Source organism: Neomonachus schauinslandi, chromosome 14, assembly GCF_002201575.2.
Source record: "Neomonachus schauinslandi chromosome 14, ASM220157v2, whole genome shotgun sequence".
Lineage (NCBI taxonomy): Eukaryota > Metazoa > Chordata > Mammalia > Carnivora > Phocidae > Neomonachus > Neomonachus schauinslandi.
In genome coordinates, this window is record NC_058416.1 from 27,096,615 (window position 1) to 27,112,977 (window position 16,363).

Genomic DNA, 16,363 nt, shown 5'->3' on the forward strand with positions numbered 1-16,363 from the left:
CCTGTCACCCAGTTACCCCATCCCCCACCCACCCCCCTCCAGCAACCCTCAGTTTGTTTCCCATAGTTAAGAGTCTCATGGTTTGTCTCCCTCTCTGATTCAGTTTTCCTTCCCTTCCCCCACCGTCCTCTGCCCTGTTTCTTATATCCCACATATGAGTGAAACCATAGGGTAATTGTCTTTCTCTGATAAGACTTAGTTCGCTCAGCATATTACTCTCCTATTCCATTATTCTTTAAAAAATATTAGCTTTTCTTACCTTTTCAAATCAACACATTGATTTGAAAAAAAAAATCCTGTTGGAATTTTGATTGTTATGCCATTAAATGTATGTGTGGAGAATTATATATTTAGAATATTAAGTGCTGCCCCTAGGTATGCATTTCCATTTATCCAACTGCTCCTTCTAGTATCCCAGCAATGCTACACAATTTTCTAGTCTTATTAAGTTTATGCCCAAATATTTTGTATTTTTATCACTCTGGTGAATGGTATCTTCTCTTTACTCATCTTCTTCCCTCTGTCTCTCTTTTTCTTCCCTCCTCCACTCCTGGCTTCCTCATCTCCTCTCCCTCCGTCGCCATCCTGTCTTGGTGGTGTGAGTCAGAATCCTTCTCTCCATCTTCTTCAGCCCTGGTCAAAGGCTCCTGCCTGGTCCCTCTGCTGCACTGCGGCCCTCCTGTGTCTATGGCAGTCCAGCCCGCAGAGACGTGTTCCTCCTCTGCTTAATAACCTACAGAGGCTCCCATTCACTCTGAGTAAGAGCCAGAGCACTTCCAGTGGCCTGCCCCATGCCCCCTCCTTAACTCTTGGTCCTGATCTCCATCTTGCTCACTCCTTGCTGTTCCTTGAACCTGATGGTCATGATCCCACCTCAGGGCCTTTGCATATGCTGTCCCCTCTCCCTGGTACTCCTTCCCACAATGGCTCACTCTCATACTTTCTCTAGGTGAGGTCTCTGCTCAGGTGTCACCTGCTCATCAAGGTCCCAACCCCCTTTGGAACTTTTATTTCTTTTCCTCTGTTTCTTTTTCTCCACCTCACATATCATTTGACCTACCATCAACTGTAGTATTTTTTTTAAATATTTTATTTATTCATTATTCATTTGAGAGAGAAAAAGAGACAGTGCACAAGCAGAGGGGAGACGCAGAGAGAGAGGGAGAAGCAGACTCCCCACTGAGCAGGAAGCGCAATGCAGGGCCCAATCCCAGGACCCTGAGATCATGACTTGAGCCGAAGGCAGACGCTTAACCATCTGAGCTACCCAGGTGCCCCTCAAATGCAGTATCTCATCATCGTTCCTCTCCCCATAACTGAATATAAGGTCCCTGCCTAAGCTAATGACTTCATCTGTTTTGTTCCCTGCAGTGTCCTCCCCAGTATCTAGAAGAGGGCCTGTGCACAATAGACATACCACAAATACTAAGTCAACTAACGAATAAAAATTACGTGTGATGTATTGATTCACTGATTCATTCAGCAAACACATGGCATGCGAAGTGCTGAGGGTCAGGTGGCTGATTCCGACTCTGCCCTTGAAGAGCCGGAAACTGTGATGGTCTAGGAGGCAGATGTTTTAGGTCCAATTCCTGTCTCTTCCACGCTTGACGTGTGTGGCCTTGGCTGTGAGGGGGCCTCTGAGCCTCAGTTCTCCCATCCCTGCAATGGGCGTAATAAAACTCCCTCACAAAGTTGTGATGCGGACTAACTGAGATGACCCGTGTGAGGGCCCAGTGCCGCTCCTGGCCCCCAGCAGAAGGTGACACTGGCTCCTCTGCCTTGGCAGTGCGGATCCAGCTGGGCAGCCTGTAAAAGCAGCCACACAGCGAGGCAGGAACGGGCGTGTGCAGGATTGTGAAGGAGCTCATGGGGCCATGGGGCCTGCAAGGCAGAGCATCTCAGGGTGGCGCCCCCAACTGCCGAGGGGGTTCAGGGAGAGGGGGCTTTGCGGTGGGGGGTGTCGGGGCACTCCTCGGTCTGAGGCGGCATTTCAGATGGGCCTTCACAAACCTTGATGTTTGGGGCTTGGAACAAAGGGCGCTCAATCTGCTGAACGGTGGGCGTGATGTGGGAGGCACAGAAGCCGGGCCGAGGGGCTCCTGCAGCCGGTGGTGGTGCTGAGGGGCTTCGAGGTCCCAGTGCAGAATCTCAGGGGCAGTGGGAAGGGCACTCCGTGAAAGCCAGCCTCTGGGTCCCTGCACTTGCACGTGCTTGGCAGGTGTGGGCGGGCTTGTGCCTTACCCCTTCCGTCTGTCTGACTTGTTTCTCTCTCCCGGGATCAGTCTCCCACTCCTTTGTGTCTCCTTCTCCCTCTGTCCTTGTTCTGCTCCAGCTTCCCACTCTCATTGTCTCTGCCTCTGCTCCAACCCCACTCCTTTCTTTATTTCTGTCTCTCCTTTAATTGGCCCTAATTTAGAGCTAAAACCTATTATTCATAGGTTAATTGGTTGAATAAAAATGTAACTTTCCCGTTCATAATTTAAAGACTGGGACGTGGAACAATATGCATTTTTCACTTAAACACTAATTTAACTGCAATTTAGTCTCTATCACCCTTGGTCGAGCTCTTCCACCCTTTGAATCCATGTCCATGAACACAGAATTGCCCCTCTGTACCCGGTGTGAGCCCACGGGCTGAGGTAGTGGTCTCAGGTTCTGCTCCGCTAGCATGTTGGCCTTGGGAGTCTATAATGTCTATTGGGGAACATGGGGCTCCGACAGAGGTGAGACCCTCAGCCCACACTGCTTCCTCCTCTCCAGACTCCAGACTTCAGCATCCAGACTGGCAGGAAGGGGTGGAGATGGGGTGGAATGGCCCCAGTTTACAGATGGGCTGGCTGTATTCCCCAACCCTCTGAGCTGTTCTGGGAGCTTGGGCGCCCAAGGGGAGCTGTCCAGCCCACAGGCCTCAGAGATCGCACACATGGGCAGAGGAGAACCAAAGGGAAGTACAATAATAAGAATAACAACAGCAATAGTATTAGCAAATTCTTACCAAGAGCTGGACGTTTTTATGAGCACTTTAAAATGTTTAACTCACATAATCCTCGTGACAATTTTGAAATAAGCAATACGATCCTCATTTTACAGAATGGTAAACTGAAGCACAGAGTGTGGTTACCAGATAAAATACAGAATGGCCAGTTACTGAATTCCAGAGAAGCAGTGAATAATGTGTTAGTGTAAGTATGCTCCAAATATTGGATAGGACATACTTCTGCTAAAATATTATTCATTGCTTCTCTGAAATTCAAATTTAACTAGGAGTCCTGTGATTTTATTGGCTAAATCTGGCAACCCTAACACAGAGAGGTAAAGAAACTTGCTCAAGGTCACAGGACTGTTAAGTGACAGAGCCAGGATTCAAACCCAGTATGGCTCCAGAGGTGAGTCCTTAATTACCCCATGTTGCTACCTCTGTGATCCCTGCCCACCCCCCTTCTCTTTATCTAGGTGTCTCCATTTCACGGGCTCAGCTTCAGTCCTGAGGAGTCCAACTTGGACCTCCCTTCCCTAGATGCTGCCAGCTTTCTGCTGTGCCTGCTCCTTAGCCACACTCTCTGTACCTTCCAGAAGCATAATTGGGTATCATTCCATTAAAATCCATTTATTCAGCCCTTAGGTATTGAACACCTACTGTGTACAATATTCTCTGCCAAAGTAGCTTTGGCTACCAGATTCATTCTGGTATAGTCCCTGAAAGCTCTTCTTCTAGATACCTCCAACACAACCCTGAGGGGGGGTTTTGATACGCTCCAGGCACTGTTACACAGCCATTTTCAATGGGGTATCTTCAAACCTTGTCCTCATATCTGTTGTCTGCTCCAGGCAAGTGACTGCCCCAAGGGTAATCCCTAGGTTAGGTAGGATGGGAGAGCCATGCTTTTGGGAGGGGGGCAGACAGGGGAGTGTCTGGGCCCCTGAGGGCCTCTCAGTTTGCCACCCAGGACTGCTCCTTCATGAAACCTTTCCAAAGAGACGTCCCCAACCTTATCTTATTCCCCACCCCACAGGTACTACTTTCCATGCCAACGCTGGCTGGCTGTGGAGGAGGATGATGGCCAGCTGTCCCGGGAGCTACTGCCAGTGGACGAGTCCTATGTGCTGCCAAGCCAGGATGAGGAGGGTGGGGGAGGGGGTGACAGCAACCCCCTCAACAACCTTGCCCTGGAGCAGAAAGGTTTCCTAAACTAGAGCTGGTTCTTCCCTCCAGCATCCTTCCCTTCTGCCTCTCCCCCATCCTCGGTCTCCATCTTCCCTTTCCCTGTGGGCTCTGGGCAACTCTTCCTCTGGCAGTGTCCATTACTGCCTTCTCATTCCTCCATGGCAAGAGTGGGGAGGTGACAAGACATGTTCCCACATGTCTAGCATAAGGCTCGGTGTAAAGTACATGGCTTAGCACGGAGTTACTGTCAGGAATGGAGTGAAATGGGATTGGATAGGATAGAATAGAATTAGAATTAGAATAGAATAGAATAGAATAGAATAGAATAGAATAGAATAGAATAGTTGTAGCTAGCTCTGATTTAGTTTTGTGTCCCCCCCCCTCCAGGCACATTATAAGCTCTCAATACATTTTTGTCAAGGGAAAGAATGAACTTTCAAGAATTCTAAGATACTTCCCTTCCTTGAAACTTGCATCCCTAAAACTCCTCCCAACCTGGAGAAGTCAGACCAGGCTCCTGGCTGATGAGCCCGTCTCCCCTAAGCATCCTACACCTCTGTTGACTGAGAGCTTCCTGTGTGACCTGGAGGTGGGGGAGACCTCACCTCTGCCTTGAGGAAGTTTCCAGACTAAAGGCAACTGCAGAACAACACATGCTGCAAGTAAAGCAATTCATAGAAATGGTCAACATGAATATAGATACGTACTCAGTATGTTTTCTCCCTCCTCCCTCCGTGGGAGGGGCAACCTACCACTCACTTCTCCACATTCCTCTCCCGGCAGACAAATCTACCACATTCTCAGTGACCGTAAAAACTGGGGACAAGAAGAACGCGGGCACAGATGCCAATGTCTTCATCACGCTCTTTGGCACACAAGACAACACTGGTAAGTAAGCAATGCAGGGCCCAGGCTCACCCACATTCCTCCCCAAGGAGATAAGGAGAGTCAGCAGAACTTTCCAAGGAAATCCTGGTCACGCCTGTTTTGCAAGAATTCCCCTTTATTGTTTTACTTTATTTTACTGTGGGAAGAACACTTAACGTGAGATCTATCCTCTTAACAAATTTTAAATGTATAATGCATCACTGTTGACTATAGATAGAGGTTGTACAGCAGATCTCTGGAGCTCATTAATCTTACTAAACTGAAAGTACGCTTGTTGGTTAATAACTCCCCATCTTCTCCTCTCCCCAGCTCCCGGTAACCACCATTCCAGTCTTTGATTTTATGAATTTGACTATTTTGGATACTTTGTGTAAGAGGGATCATGCTATAGTTGTCTTTCTGTGCCTGGCTTATTTCACTCAGTGTAATGTCCTCAAGGACCATCCACATTGTTGCATATTGGAGAACTTCCTTCTTTTTTAAGGCCGAATAGTATTCCATTATATGGATATATCACAGTTTTTTCTATCTGCTCATCAGTTAATGGACAGTTAGGTTTTTTCCACATCTTAGCTATTGTTAATAGTGCTGTAATGAACACAGGAGTGCTAGTATCTTTTCAAGATCCTGATTTCAATTCTTTTGGTTATATACCCAGAAGTGGGATTGCTGGATCATATGGTAGTTCTATTTTTAATTTTTTTAGGCTCTTTCATACTATTTTCCATAGCAACTACACCATTTTGTATTCCCACCAACTGTGTACAAGGGTTCCAGTTTCTTCACATCCTCACCAATTGCTGTCTTTTGATTTTTGATGGTAGCCATCCTGATAGGTGTGAGATGAGATCTCGTTGTGGTTCTGATTTGCATTTCCCTGAAGCTTGGTGACAATGAACATTTTGTTCATATACTGTTGGCCATTTGTATGTCTTCTTTGGAGAAATGTCCATTTAAGTCCTTAGCCCATTTTTAAAAATGGGGTTATTAGCTCTTTGTTATTGAATTGTAGGATATTGTGGTAATGAAACCCTTATCAGAATACGGTTTGCAAATATTTTCTCCCATTCTGTAAGTTGCTTTTTCATTCTGTTGATTGTTTCCTTTGTTGTGCAGCAACTTTTTAGTTTGATTCAATCCCACTTGTTTTACTTTTGTTGCCTAATGCTTTTGATGTCATATCCATGAAATCATTGTGAAGACTGATGTCATGAAGCTTTTCTCCTGTTTTCTTCTATGAGTTTTACAGTTTCAAGTCTTATGTTTAAATCTGTAATCCATTTTGAGTTGACTTTTGTGTATGGTGGAAGATAAGTGTCCACATTAATTCCAGTTTTCTCAGCACTGTTTATGGAAGAAACTGACCTTTTCCTGTTGTGTATTCTTGCATGCCTCACACACTTGACAGATTACATGCAACCAGCCCTATTGGAGAAAGACAGTTTCCTTTTTCTTAAAAATCTCCATGTGAGGGGCACCTGCATGGCTCAGTTGGTTAGCATCCACTGTTAATTTCGGCTCAGGTCATGATTTCAGGGTCTGCGGTTGAGTCCGCATTGGGCTCCACACTCAGCAGGGAGTCTGCTGGAGACTCTCTCCCCCACTGCCCCTTCCCCCACTTGCACTCTCTCTCCCTTTCTCTCTCTCTCTCAAATAAATAAATAAATCTTTAAAAAAAAAAAATCTCCACATGAGGTGACTTGTCTACCTGGATTGTAAACTTTGGTTCTTTTAGAGATTCTTCCTAAATCTTACTAAGTCAGTCCTATTGTACTCCAGGGGGCAGAGAGCCCCTGGTCCTCTCTCCTGTCCTCATTGCTATGTCTACCACCCTAGAAGTATTTGGAAGCCATATGAATCATCTTCCCTTCAGTGTCCTCTCCTTAGGTAATGGTGCCAGATCCTTTGGTCATTCTTGCTCTAGACTTTTCCGAAACTCTACCATTTCCTGGGACCTTCCTGGAGGCATCACTCTGTTTACCTTTTGAAACCATAGTGAAGGGCCTCCCAGTCCAAACAGTGACTGGTCTGTTCTCTATGACTTCTGCCAGCTTTCTCCTTCTGTTCAAGGATGTCCCTGATGCCCCAGGGAGCATGGGGAGGGTGGTTTTGTCACTGGCTTCCTCCCCATGTAGAGAAACATGAGGAGTGTGGAAACAGAGCTGACACTGACTTAGGGCCCCACCACTCTCTCCTGGGGTCTTGAATAAGACCTCTTGGTGTGTCTCCTGTTCTTTAGGTACAAACTGGAAATAAAAATACATACCTTGAAGATTAATTACAAAGCTCAATAAAAGGACACCACCCCCCACTTGCTAAATATGCACTAAATATGCAAAGGTGCCTGTTGGATAGTACTTGCAAGGTCTAAATTTTGTGAAAGTCAGAAAAATTTGGTCATTATGAGGAGGGACTAAAAGGGGCAGTCAGACTAGATTTGAAGGTCTCAGGCCCAGCCAGTCATGTGGGGGCCATTTGGTTGGCAGGAATGACCCTCCTGAAATCCTCCAAGACCAACAGCGACAAGTTTGAAAAGGACAGCATCGAAATCTTCACAGTGGAGACGCTGGACCTGGGAGATCTGTGGAAAGTCAGGATTGGTCATGATAACACAGGTCTGGCTTCCTTCCCCCTCTGTCCTTACAGGTCCCTGTGGGTGTCTGGGAAAGAATGTGCAGGAAACTTGGATGTCATCTGCCTTCCATGGTGACACAGCTTCCTCAGTCCCTTCCTCAGTCCCTGGCTGCACACAGAGATTCTGGTCTAATTGGCCCCTGAGGTGGGGCCTGGACCCCAGTGATTTCCCCAAACCCCTACCGTCAGTTGTTTCTTTGTACGACCACATTTGAGAATCCCCAATCTAGCTCAGTGGTTCTCTGACTTCAGTGAGCAACAGAGCCACCTTGGGGGTTTGTTAAACATAGATTTCTGGGCCTCACCCACACAGGCGTTGATTCAGTAGGTCTAGGGTGGGGCCCGAGCATTTATATTTCTCACACATGATGCTGAGGCTGCTGGACTCTGCTTTGAGAACTACTGATCTAGTCAATTCTTCCCAGAACCCACTGACACTACAGCCAAAATTTGGTCTCTCTTTGTAAAGTAGGACTTGTTTTCTTGGTCTTTTCACTAAGTATTTTAAGCCTAAGGAAGGAGGCACTCTTGCTGGCCCCTGGGATGGAGAGACAGAGTTCTCTGCTCAGCTCCCACTTCCTCTTTAAGCCCAATCACTCATCTTTCCAGGGAAGACCATTAGTCCTTCACAAATTTCCTTTCCCTTCATGCACCCCAAACGGAAGCCAGGGAGCTCAGACTGTCATCCTTGCCGCTGGGTGGAATTATGAAATCCTTGTTAACACAGGCTCTCTCTGGCATCTCTGAGCTCCCTCTTTAGAGTGTCTTCCACCCTGGACAGTGTGCTTGCTGTCACCTGTCACCTCTTCTCCAGGCTCCTGTGCTCTTGCTAATTTCACTGACAGCAGCCTGGAGTATGACCCAGCTTCAGCCTTCAGCTGGGTGTACATCTGAACAGGAGTCATTCTAGCAAAGCTGTCGGCGACAGGAATGGCTTGTGCGTGGTACAGCCATACAAGTCAACCATAGGGCAGGGGAGAAAGTTTGGAGTCCCTGAACTTGCCCACAGTGACCCATGTGTGTGGAGCTCCTTGGTGGGTTCTGTGTCTCCTTCTCTCCAGGCAAGGCTCCAGGCTGGTTTGTAGACTGGGTAGAGGTGGACGCCCCATCTCTTGGAAAGTGCATGACATTCCCCTGTGGCCGCTGGCTGGCGAAGAATGAGGATGATGGAGCCATCGTCAGGGACCTCTTCCACGCGGAGCTGCAGACGAGGCTGTACACACCATGTAGGAAGCACGTGCGGCAAGACTGGCCCTCCTCCCACACCCCGTCGCCCACCACTCCAACTTGGTCCCAGCCCCTCCTCCAGCCCTGACCTGGGCCAGGCCCCACCTTGGAGATTTGGGTCTCTCGCTCCTCTCCCAAATTCCCTGGGCCCTCTGTGGGCTGTGGGCTGTGGGCAGCATCTTGGATCAGGGTATGGAAATATGGGACTTAGTCCAGGCTCCACCCCAAACCAGCTGGTGACAACAGGCAGAGAGCCTGACCTCTCTGGGGCTCGGTTTCCTTGTAAGACCCCAAAGGGAAGAAAGATCAAAGTCTAAACTGTGAGAGGTCATTATCAGCCCCATCACCCATCTTCAATCTAGTCAGTAATAGGACAAAGAAATCACCCCTATCAGATTTTATCCTGACTGGGGGGAAGAAAGAACTTGAAAAGATGATCAATGTAATTCCTTTTACCAGCTAAAGGAAAGGAGGAAGGGGAACAATTTGGTCAAGTTCTAACATTTCCTTTCCAGTGTTATCGGAAAGTATGTATTCAATGTTTATTTGCATGTTTGGTACATACTAGGTGCTGGGAATCAAGCTGGAATCAACCAAACTATAAAAATCTGTCTGAATATGCTAACATCAGAACCAAACCCACAGAATACAGTTTTTTTCCTAACCAAATAATTAGCTATACCAAAAGATTTCCCCAAACAGCTCATAATTACACGGTATGAATCAGTGATTTTTTTTTTTTTTTTTTTTGCCTAAAGCAATTCAACTGGAAAAGACCTGATCCATCAAGATATTTTCTGGTCAAAAGCCCAAAAGAAAGTGACATTTCCCTCCAGTAAAATCTCTGCATATACAAAGCAAACCCTGGCTCTAGCCACTGCCCGCAGGAGCCGCCTCCGGTCTGGGACAGACACACTGACCTGACAGATGTACGCAGACCGGACAGCAGTGCTGGGTTGGACACTTCCTGACACAAGTAGCCATTTCTTTCTTCATGCCCTAGGACGGGCCTTGCTTTGATCTGTATGGCCTGACCTTGAATATATTCAGTTCTAGCCTGATATGAAAGCAAGCCCATTTGCCCTTTGTCTTAGACTCACATTTATCCATCAATCAATCAAGTAATCAATAAAATGCAGTAGAGGTTTGCCTTTCGGACTGGAGAGCTATGCAGGCAGCTTCAAAGGGCGGTTTTCACCAGGCAGGTGCCCAGAGGGGAGGATCTGCTGCTCAGAACCTGTTTTCTTGTTTGGGAAAGGTCTTGAGGGCCCAAAACCAGGAAGCTCCAGGAGCTGGGGAGCTTTGGAGTGGTGGCCAGGTGTCATTCTCAGGCCCAGGAGTGGTGGCCAGGTGTCATTCTCAGGCCTAGAAGGCTTAGAACTAGATTTGGCAGTTCATCAAGGCTGCCCAATACACATGAATCCAGAAGAACAGAGCAAGATGGCTCTGCTTCCGGACCGACTGAAATGTGCTGCCTGCACAGGAAAGGTGGTCCATTAGGAAAGGGACCATTGTGATGGTCTGAACTTATAGGCGCCACATAGCGTGAAGCCTTAAAGGTCAGAATCATGCCATGTTAGGGCTGAGAGGCACCTCAGCCTTAAGCCTGTGATCTGAGAATTGCTGGTATCAAAGCCAGGGCGGGGGAGGGTGTCTCAGGGCTGCTGGTGGGGGAGGGGAAAGGATGAGAGGGAACAGCTCCCCAGTTCATGCCATCCACAGTAGCACCTCGGCTTTAAAAAGTCAAGTTTTTTTTTTCCCTGAACATTCTTCCTAAAGGTATTTTTAAGAATTGCACAAAAATATTCCACTGAAAATTAATTTCAGTTAAACCATCTGAAAACCAAATTCTGTTAAGCCCTCTCATTTTATAGACAAAGAAAAAGGCCCAGAGAAGTACATCCATTTGCCCAAGGACACACAGCTCCTCAATGGCGGAGGCAGAACTAGAGACCAGGGAACACATCAGAGCCCAGGCCTAGAGCGATGAGGGACGAACGGTGGGCTCTTTCTGCGTAGATATTTCCAGGGCTTCTCCCACTGCCAGCTACTCTCAGGAAAGCTCAAGTCCATTGCAATCTTCTCTGCTCAAGGCCTCCTGGGCCTTAGACCATGGACACACCCAAGAGGATGCCAAGGAAGTTGCCTCCATTATTGCGATGGCCTGTGTTTTTCCTTAACCTTGGTGATGGCCCTGTCCAGGCCACTGTGGGGACTACGGTCACCTCCCTAGGCCAAAGGCCCTGGGACTTGTAGGGTAGGAGCAGTACTCACCTCCAGTTCAGGACAACAGCACCCCTAGAGGTTGACCACACAGGATTTAGGGGTCAGACAAGCCGGGGCTCAAGTTAGAGTTCTGCCTCTGAGCAGCCGTATGACCTGGGGCAAGTTACTTTACCTCTCTGAGCCTTGCTTGCTTTCCTCATCTCTAAAGTATAATGATACCTCCTCCACAGGTCATTGTGAAGGCGGTAGGTGAGGAAGGTAGAACGCTCAGTAGAGAGTCTGGCCGGGGCGAGTGCTCAACGAATGGCAAGTACCATTCCTATAGGTCTTACAACTGCAGTTCGACCACAGAGTGACTGTTGTAATAAACCAATGAAAAGAAAATTCATTTGCTTTGGAGCAAAGTTGGAGAAGGTTAGGGCCACCTGTGAGAAGGTGACTTTTAATGTGATCCCTTTTGAGCTTGAGACCACAGGATAGGGTGGATTTTTACTTACACTGTTTTTCTGGGTTTTTAAGATTTTTTTTATTATTGTGACTTAGAGTGTGTGTATATATATATGTATACATATATATATATACATATATATATACACTTTTATATACATATGCAACAAATAAGTGTCACAAAAAATGTTTACCCTTACTATGTGTGATGCCCACATAGATGATATTTTTTTATTCAGTTCTATTTAATTCCATATATTTTTAAAAATCCTGGTGACTACCCAAGAAATTTATTTTACAACCTGCTAATGGATCTCAATCTGTAATTAGCCACACACTCTTAAACTGCTGGTCTCAAGCTCCGGTGTAAAGTCTGAGTTAAATATTTAGATCACTAGAACCCATCCCATGGAGAATCTGAAGAGAGGTTGGGAATCTGTATGTTTAATAAGCACCCAAAGAGTTTCTGAGGTGAAGGGTCCTCAGCACCCAGTGGGCAATGCTGGTCTCTACCCATGCTGACAGCCACCCAACAGGAAGCCACTTGCCAACAGTACTGATGAGTCGGCCTCCCTTTTAAGGAGTCCACAAGGTCACCCCCCCACCCCAGCATCCAACCCATCAAGGGCCAGGTGTGTTATGGAGGGCTTGGGAGGGCAGGCCAGCGTGGAGCAAGTGAGGGCAAGAAGAGAAATGTTTCTAACCCTGTAAACTGCTGATCCGATTGGTCCGTTGCCCCCTGAGATATAACCCTCCTGTTTATAGTCTCTACAGCTAAGGACCATGGTGAGGACACTTTACAGAAGAGGAAACAGGCTCCTAAGTGATTTGCCCAGGTCACACAGAAAGCCAAGGTAGAGCCCAGGCTTTCAGCCAAACTGCTAGACTAGCTCTGTGATGGGAGAGGCACAGAGACCCTGGTCTGAGGTGACAGGGGCTTACTGTGGGCACTAGGTGTGACAGGACACTGCCTCCCCTCTCCCCCTGCACCTGCAGTTGCTAAGCAACCATGTGAAAAAGATCCAGGTCCCTGGGCAGCAGCTCCCGGTGACGGGGCCCCGGGGCGGTGGTGCCGGTGAAGAACTTGATCTTGTCCACGTCTGTTTTCTGTTCTCACCTCCGCTCTGACTTCACCCTCTGTCCGCCTTCAGTTGTCCCTTATGAGATCACCCTGTACACCAGTGACGTCTTCGGCGCCGGGACGGATGCCAACATCTTCATCGTCATTTATGGCTGTGACTCAGTGTGCACCCAGCAGAAGTACCTGTGCACTAACAAGAGAGAGCAGAAGCTGTTCTTTGAGAGGAAGTCAGCCTCCCGCTTCATTATGGAGGTATGCGGGCTCCGCAGGCTGCCGGGGGAGCCAGCACTGGGAGGTGGGGGTCACCAGAAGATGGGGGGTGGAAGAGCTGTGCGTCCAGAGGCACCCTAATGGGCTGCTGTTGGTAAGGAAGCCAGGTGGTTCATCCAGCCTCGCTGGGCCTCACTCAGTACATCTGAGTCACCAGGAGGACGGGGCACCTCACCTGCCTCACCGGGACTAGTATCAGGATCTAAGGTGACAATGAATGGACAGGGCTTGGGGAAAATAGAGGCACAATTCCGGTTCCACTGGGGCCAACTCCAGTGCTAGCAACAACACACATGTATCCCTGGGGAGAGCCAGGCTTCCAGACATCCCGTATGTGGCCCAGCTCCCCTTCTGGCCTGGGGGCTTGCTTGTTCCATGTTTACTATAGGTGTAGGTCACAGCACCTGGGCATCCTGTGCACTTCAGCTCAGTGTCTCCCCTGTGCACTCCACTGTGTGCTGGGTTGGGTGGGAGAGACAAGAGAAGGGGAGGACCCAGACTCTGCCTGTAAGGGGCTTGCAGTCCAGCTGGAGAACCCCGAACCTCCATATAAGGCTAATGAGAGAGTCTGGTCATCCTTAGAATAACTGATCCTTTGGGTAAGAAGGCACCGCCATAGGGCTTTATCTGTTAACTCACTTAACCCCCACGGCAACTCTATGCTGTAGTTATCCCTGCTTAAAGATGGGGAAACTGAGGATGGGGTGTTGAGTAGCTTGCATAAATTCACACAGCTAGGGTGTAGTGGAAGCAGGATTCAAAGCCAGGAGAACTGGCTCAGAATATGTGCTCTTAGCCCCTGGACACTAGCCCTTGGTGATGAGGGCAAGTAAGGGATTGATTGAGCATGGGATGGGTACTCAGAGAAAGAAGAAGGCTCCCTGGAGGTGATGACTTTGAGCTGAACTGAATGCGACTATAAGCAGGGACAAGAAGGGGAGGCGTTCCTAGTAAGGGGAACATTGTGGCCAAGGGCCAGAGGTGGAAATAAACACAGCGTGTGGTATGAGGTTTGGCCAGATGGACAGCGGGAGAGTGACGTGATGGGCAGAGGACTGGCTGAAGCAAGACTTAGAGGGGACAGCTCTGAAGGAAAAGAGCTGGATGTCTCAGGAGCCTGGACTCTGCAGATAGTGGGGACCTTTGGAGAAGCGCCCCTTATGTTCTGATGGGAAACAAAGTCCAGAACCCCTTCCTCCTTCCCCAGCCAGTATCCATACTGGGGGACTCCCTGCTCTGTCCCCCACCTTCTCTGGGAGCAGTCAGCACTGTGGGAAGGTCTTCACCTTGGTGGCATCTTTAACAAGGAAAATTCAAGGGTGATTCATTCATCCACACACAGCAGCAGCTCATCCGCCCAGGATGGCATGGTATGTCAGTGGGGGGCTGGGATTACACCTCAGCATGAATTCCATGGAGATTTATCAATGAAATGCCCGCTAATCGGCAGCTATAATTTGACGGTAATTTGTTGCTAAGTTTTTTCTTTTTCCTTTTCAAATCTCTCTGGCTGTTGGGGGAGTGTGAGAGTTTGGAAACAATTGAAAAAGCTTTGTGTCCCTGTCTCTCCATGTCTCTTTTCTGACCGATCTTCAGGTGAGACATAGAGCACCGGATCACAGGCACATGACCCCACGTTCTGGTTCCGGTTCTGGCTCAGACACAAACTCACGAGCAAGCCACTCCCTCTCTCTGTGGCTTTGTCCTAAGACACAGGGAATGGCTAGGAAAATAGCAATCATAACTAATATTTATTCTACACTTTCCTTGTGCCTGCCCTGTTCTGAGCGTGGCGTCCTCATCACCATCCCCAGAGCTGGTGGTATGATTACTGCTTCTTCCAGCTGAACTGGCAGGGTTAGGAAACTTGCTCAGGACATCATAATTAACAAAGGGCAGAGCCAAGATTTAGACTCAAGCAGTTCAATTCCAGGACCTTCTCTGCTTAGCTCTTCACCTCTTGGGAGAATACTAGGGTTTCCTCTGATTCCAAGTCTCTCCCTGAGGCCCACCATCTGTGGCTAGCAGTCCCCTAGTGGCCTCCTTGCTCACTGAGGGTCACCGCCGAGACGGCCACCTGACATGGCATGCCTGACCAAGTGGCTGGATGATTCAGGCTCCAGAAGTACCACTGAAGCCCAGGTCCACACATCTCAAACCTCAGAGATGGGATGGGGAAGGAGGAGAAGAGGCCCCTGGGCAGAGGGAGACCCAGGTGAATCTTTAGTCCTCGATGCAGCCAACAGCTCAGTGTCCACAGGTGGACATTCTGTGGGCAGAGGGTTTCCTCCATAGCTTCTGTGCCTCTCCCACCATGAGGGAATGGGACCTCATTAAAAATGTCCAGAGCACTAATGTCAGCCTGAGGTCACCGATCTGTGTTTAGTGATCAGACTGCCTCTCGGGGGCTCACAGGGGACAGCACTTCTGTGGTGAAGCGAGGGTGAGCTGGCTGGTAGGGAGCGGGGAAGGGGCCAGTGCTGCAGTTTCCAGCAATGTGGTGCCATGCTGGTCACCTGGAAGGAGAGGTTAGTTGACAGAAAGAACCATGGCTGGGATCTTAGACCTAGACGTGACCTCAGGGGACTACCCTGCCCATGCCTCTGCCTTCTGTTGAGTAAGACTTGTTCTTCCCCATTTTATTGAGAAGCAAGTTGAAGCCTGGAAGGTCAAGTGCCTTGCCTCAGGTTATACGGGTCGTAGGTCCAATTGGGAAGGCTGAGGGTGGGGATGGGAGTGGGGGGACGTTCCTCAAGCAGTGCTGATGGGCCTGCCCTTGGCTGCCCACTGTGGTGGGTGTGCGGGGAAGAAGGAACCCAGGGGTTGGAAGCTGTTCCGTTTCATTCAGAGGTCACTTCCGTCTGTGGTTCTAGAGGCTTTGCATTTGATGAATGGCTTCATCTATCATTCAGATGCCATTCACTCATCACAGGCCTCACCCACCTAACCCACAGCTGACTGCTGTCTCCTAGCACCGAGAACTTGCCCGTGCCAGCCAGGCGGCCAGCTCTGCAGAGAGGTTGCAGAAGTGCTGGGGCAGGGGGCAGGGGTGCCATGGGATGCTATAAGTGCCTGTCATAAAGAGATTTGACTTCTTTGAGGTGGTCAAGAAGGCTTCCCTGAGAAAGCGATCCTTGATCTGAGACCTGAATGGTGAAGTTGAGGTTTAGGTAAAGAAGAAGAAAGTGGAGGGGCAGGGGGAGCCTGTGCAAAGGCCCTGTGGCAAGAGAATGTCAAGTTTGAGGGACGAATTTGAGGGATATAGAAGAGGGGTGGTTGGAGATAGAGGGGCACTTAGGGGCCAAGAAGAAGGTCAGGCTGGCAAGACAGGGCATTGGCAGAACCAGAACTCATCCTCTGATACCCAGGTCGGTTCTCAAGCCAGGAACGAGCTGCCACAATGGTAAGTAATGGAAGACAGA

The 16,363-nt window shown here is 48.7% G+C and overlaps 1 protein-coding gene across 2 annotated transcripts in view; it reads left to right on the forward strand.

Moving 5' to 3' along the window:
* Positions 1-16,363, forward strand: part of LOXHD1 (lipoxygenase homology PLAT domains 1) — a 148,982-nt gene that overhangs the window by 91,241 nt on the left and 41,378 nt on the right. For both annotated transcript variants that reach the window (XM_044921168.1, XM_021686337.2), the window contains exons 22-26: positions 4,017-4,183; positions 4,952-5,056; positions 7,543-7,671; positions 8,752-8,916; positions 12,742-12,923. In XM_044921168.1, the coding sequence (XP_044777103.1) occupies positions 4,017-4,183; positions 4,952-5,056; positions 7,543-7,671; positions 8,752-8,916; positions 12,742-12,923 (748 nt within the window). The remainder of the gene's footprint in view (positions 1-4,016; positions 4,184-4,951; positions 5,057-7,542; positions 7,672-8,751; positions 8,917-12,741; positions 12,924-16,363) is intronic.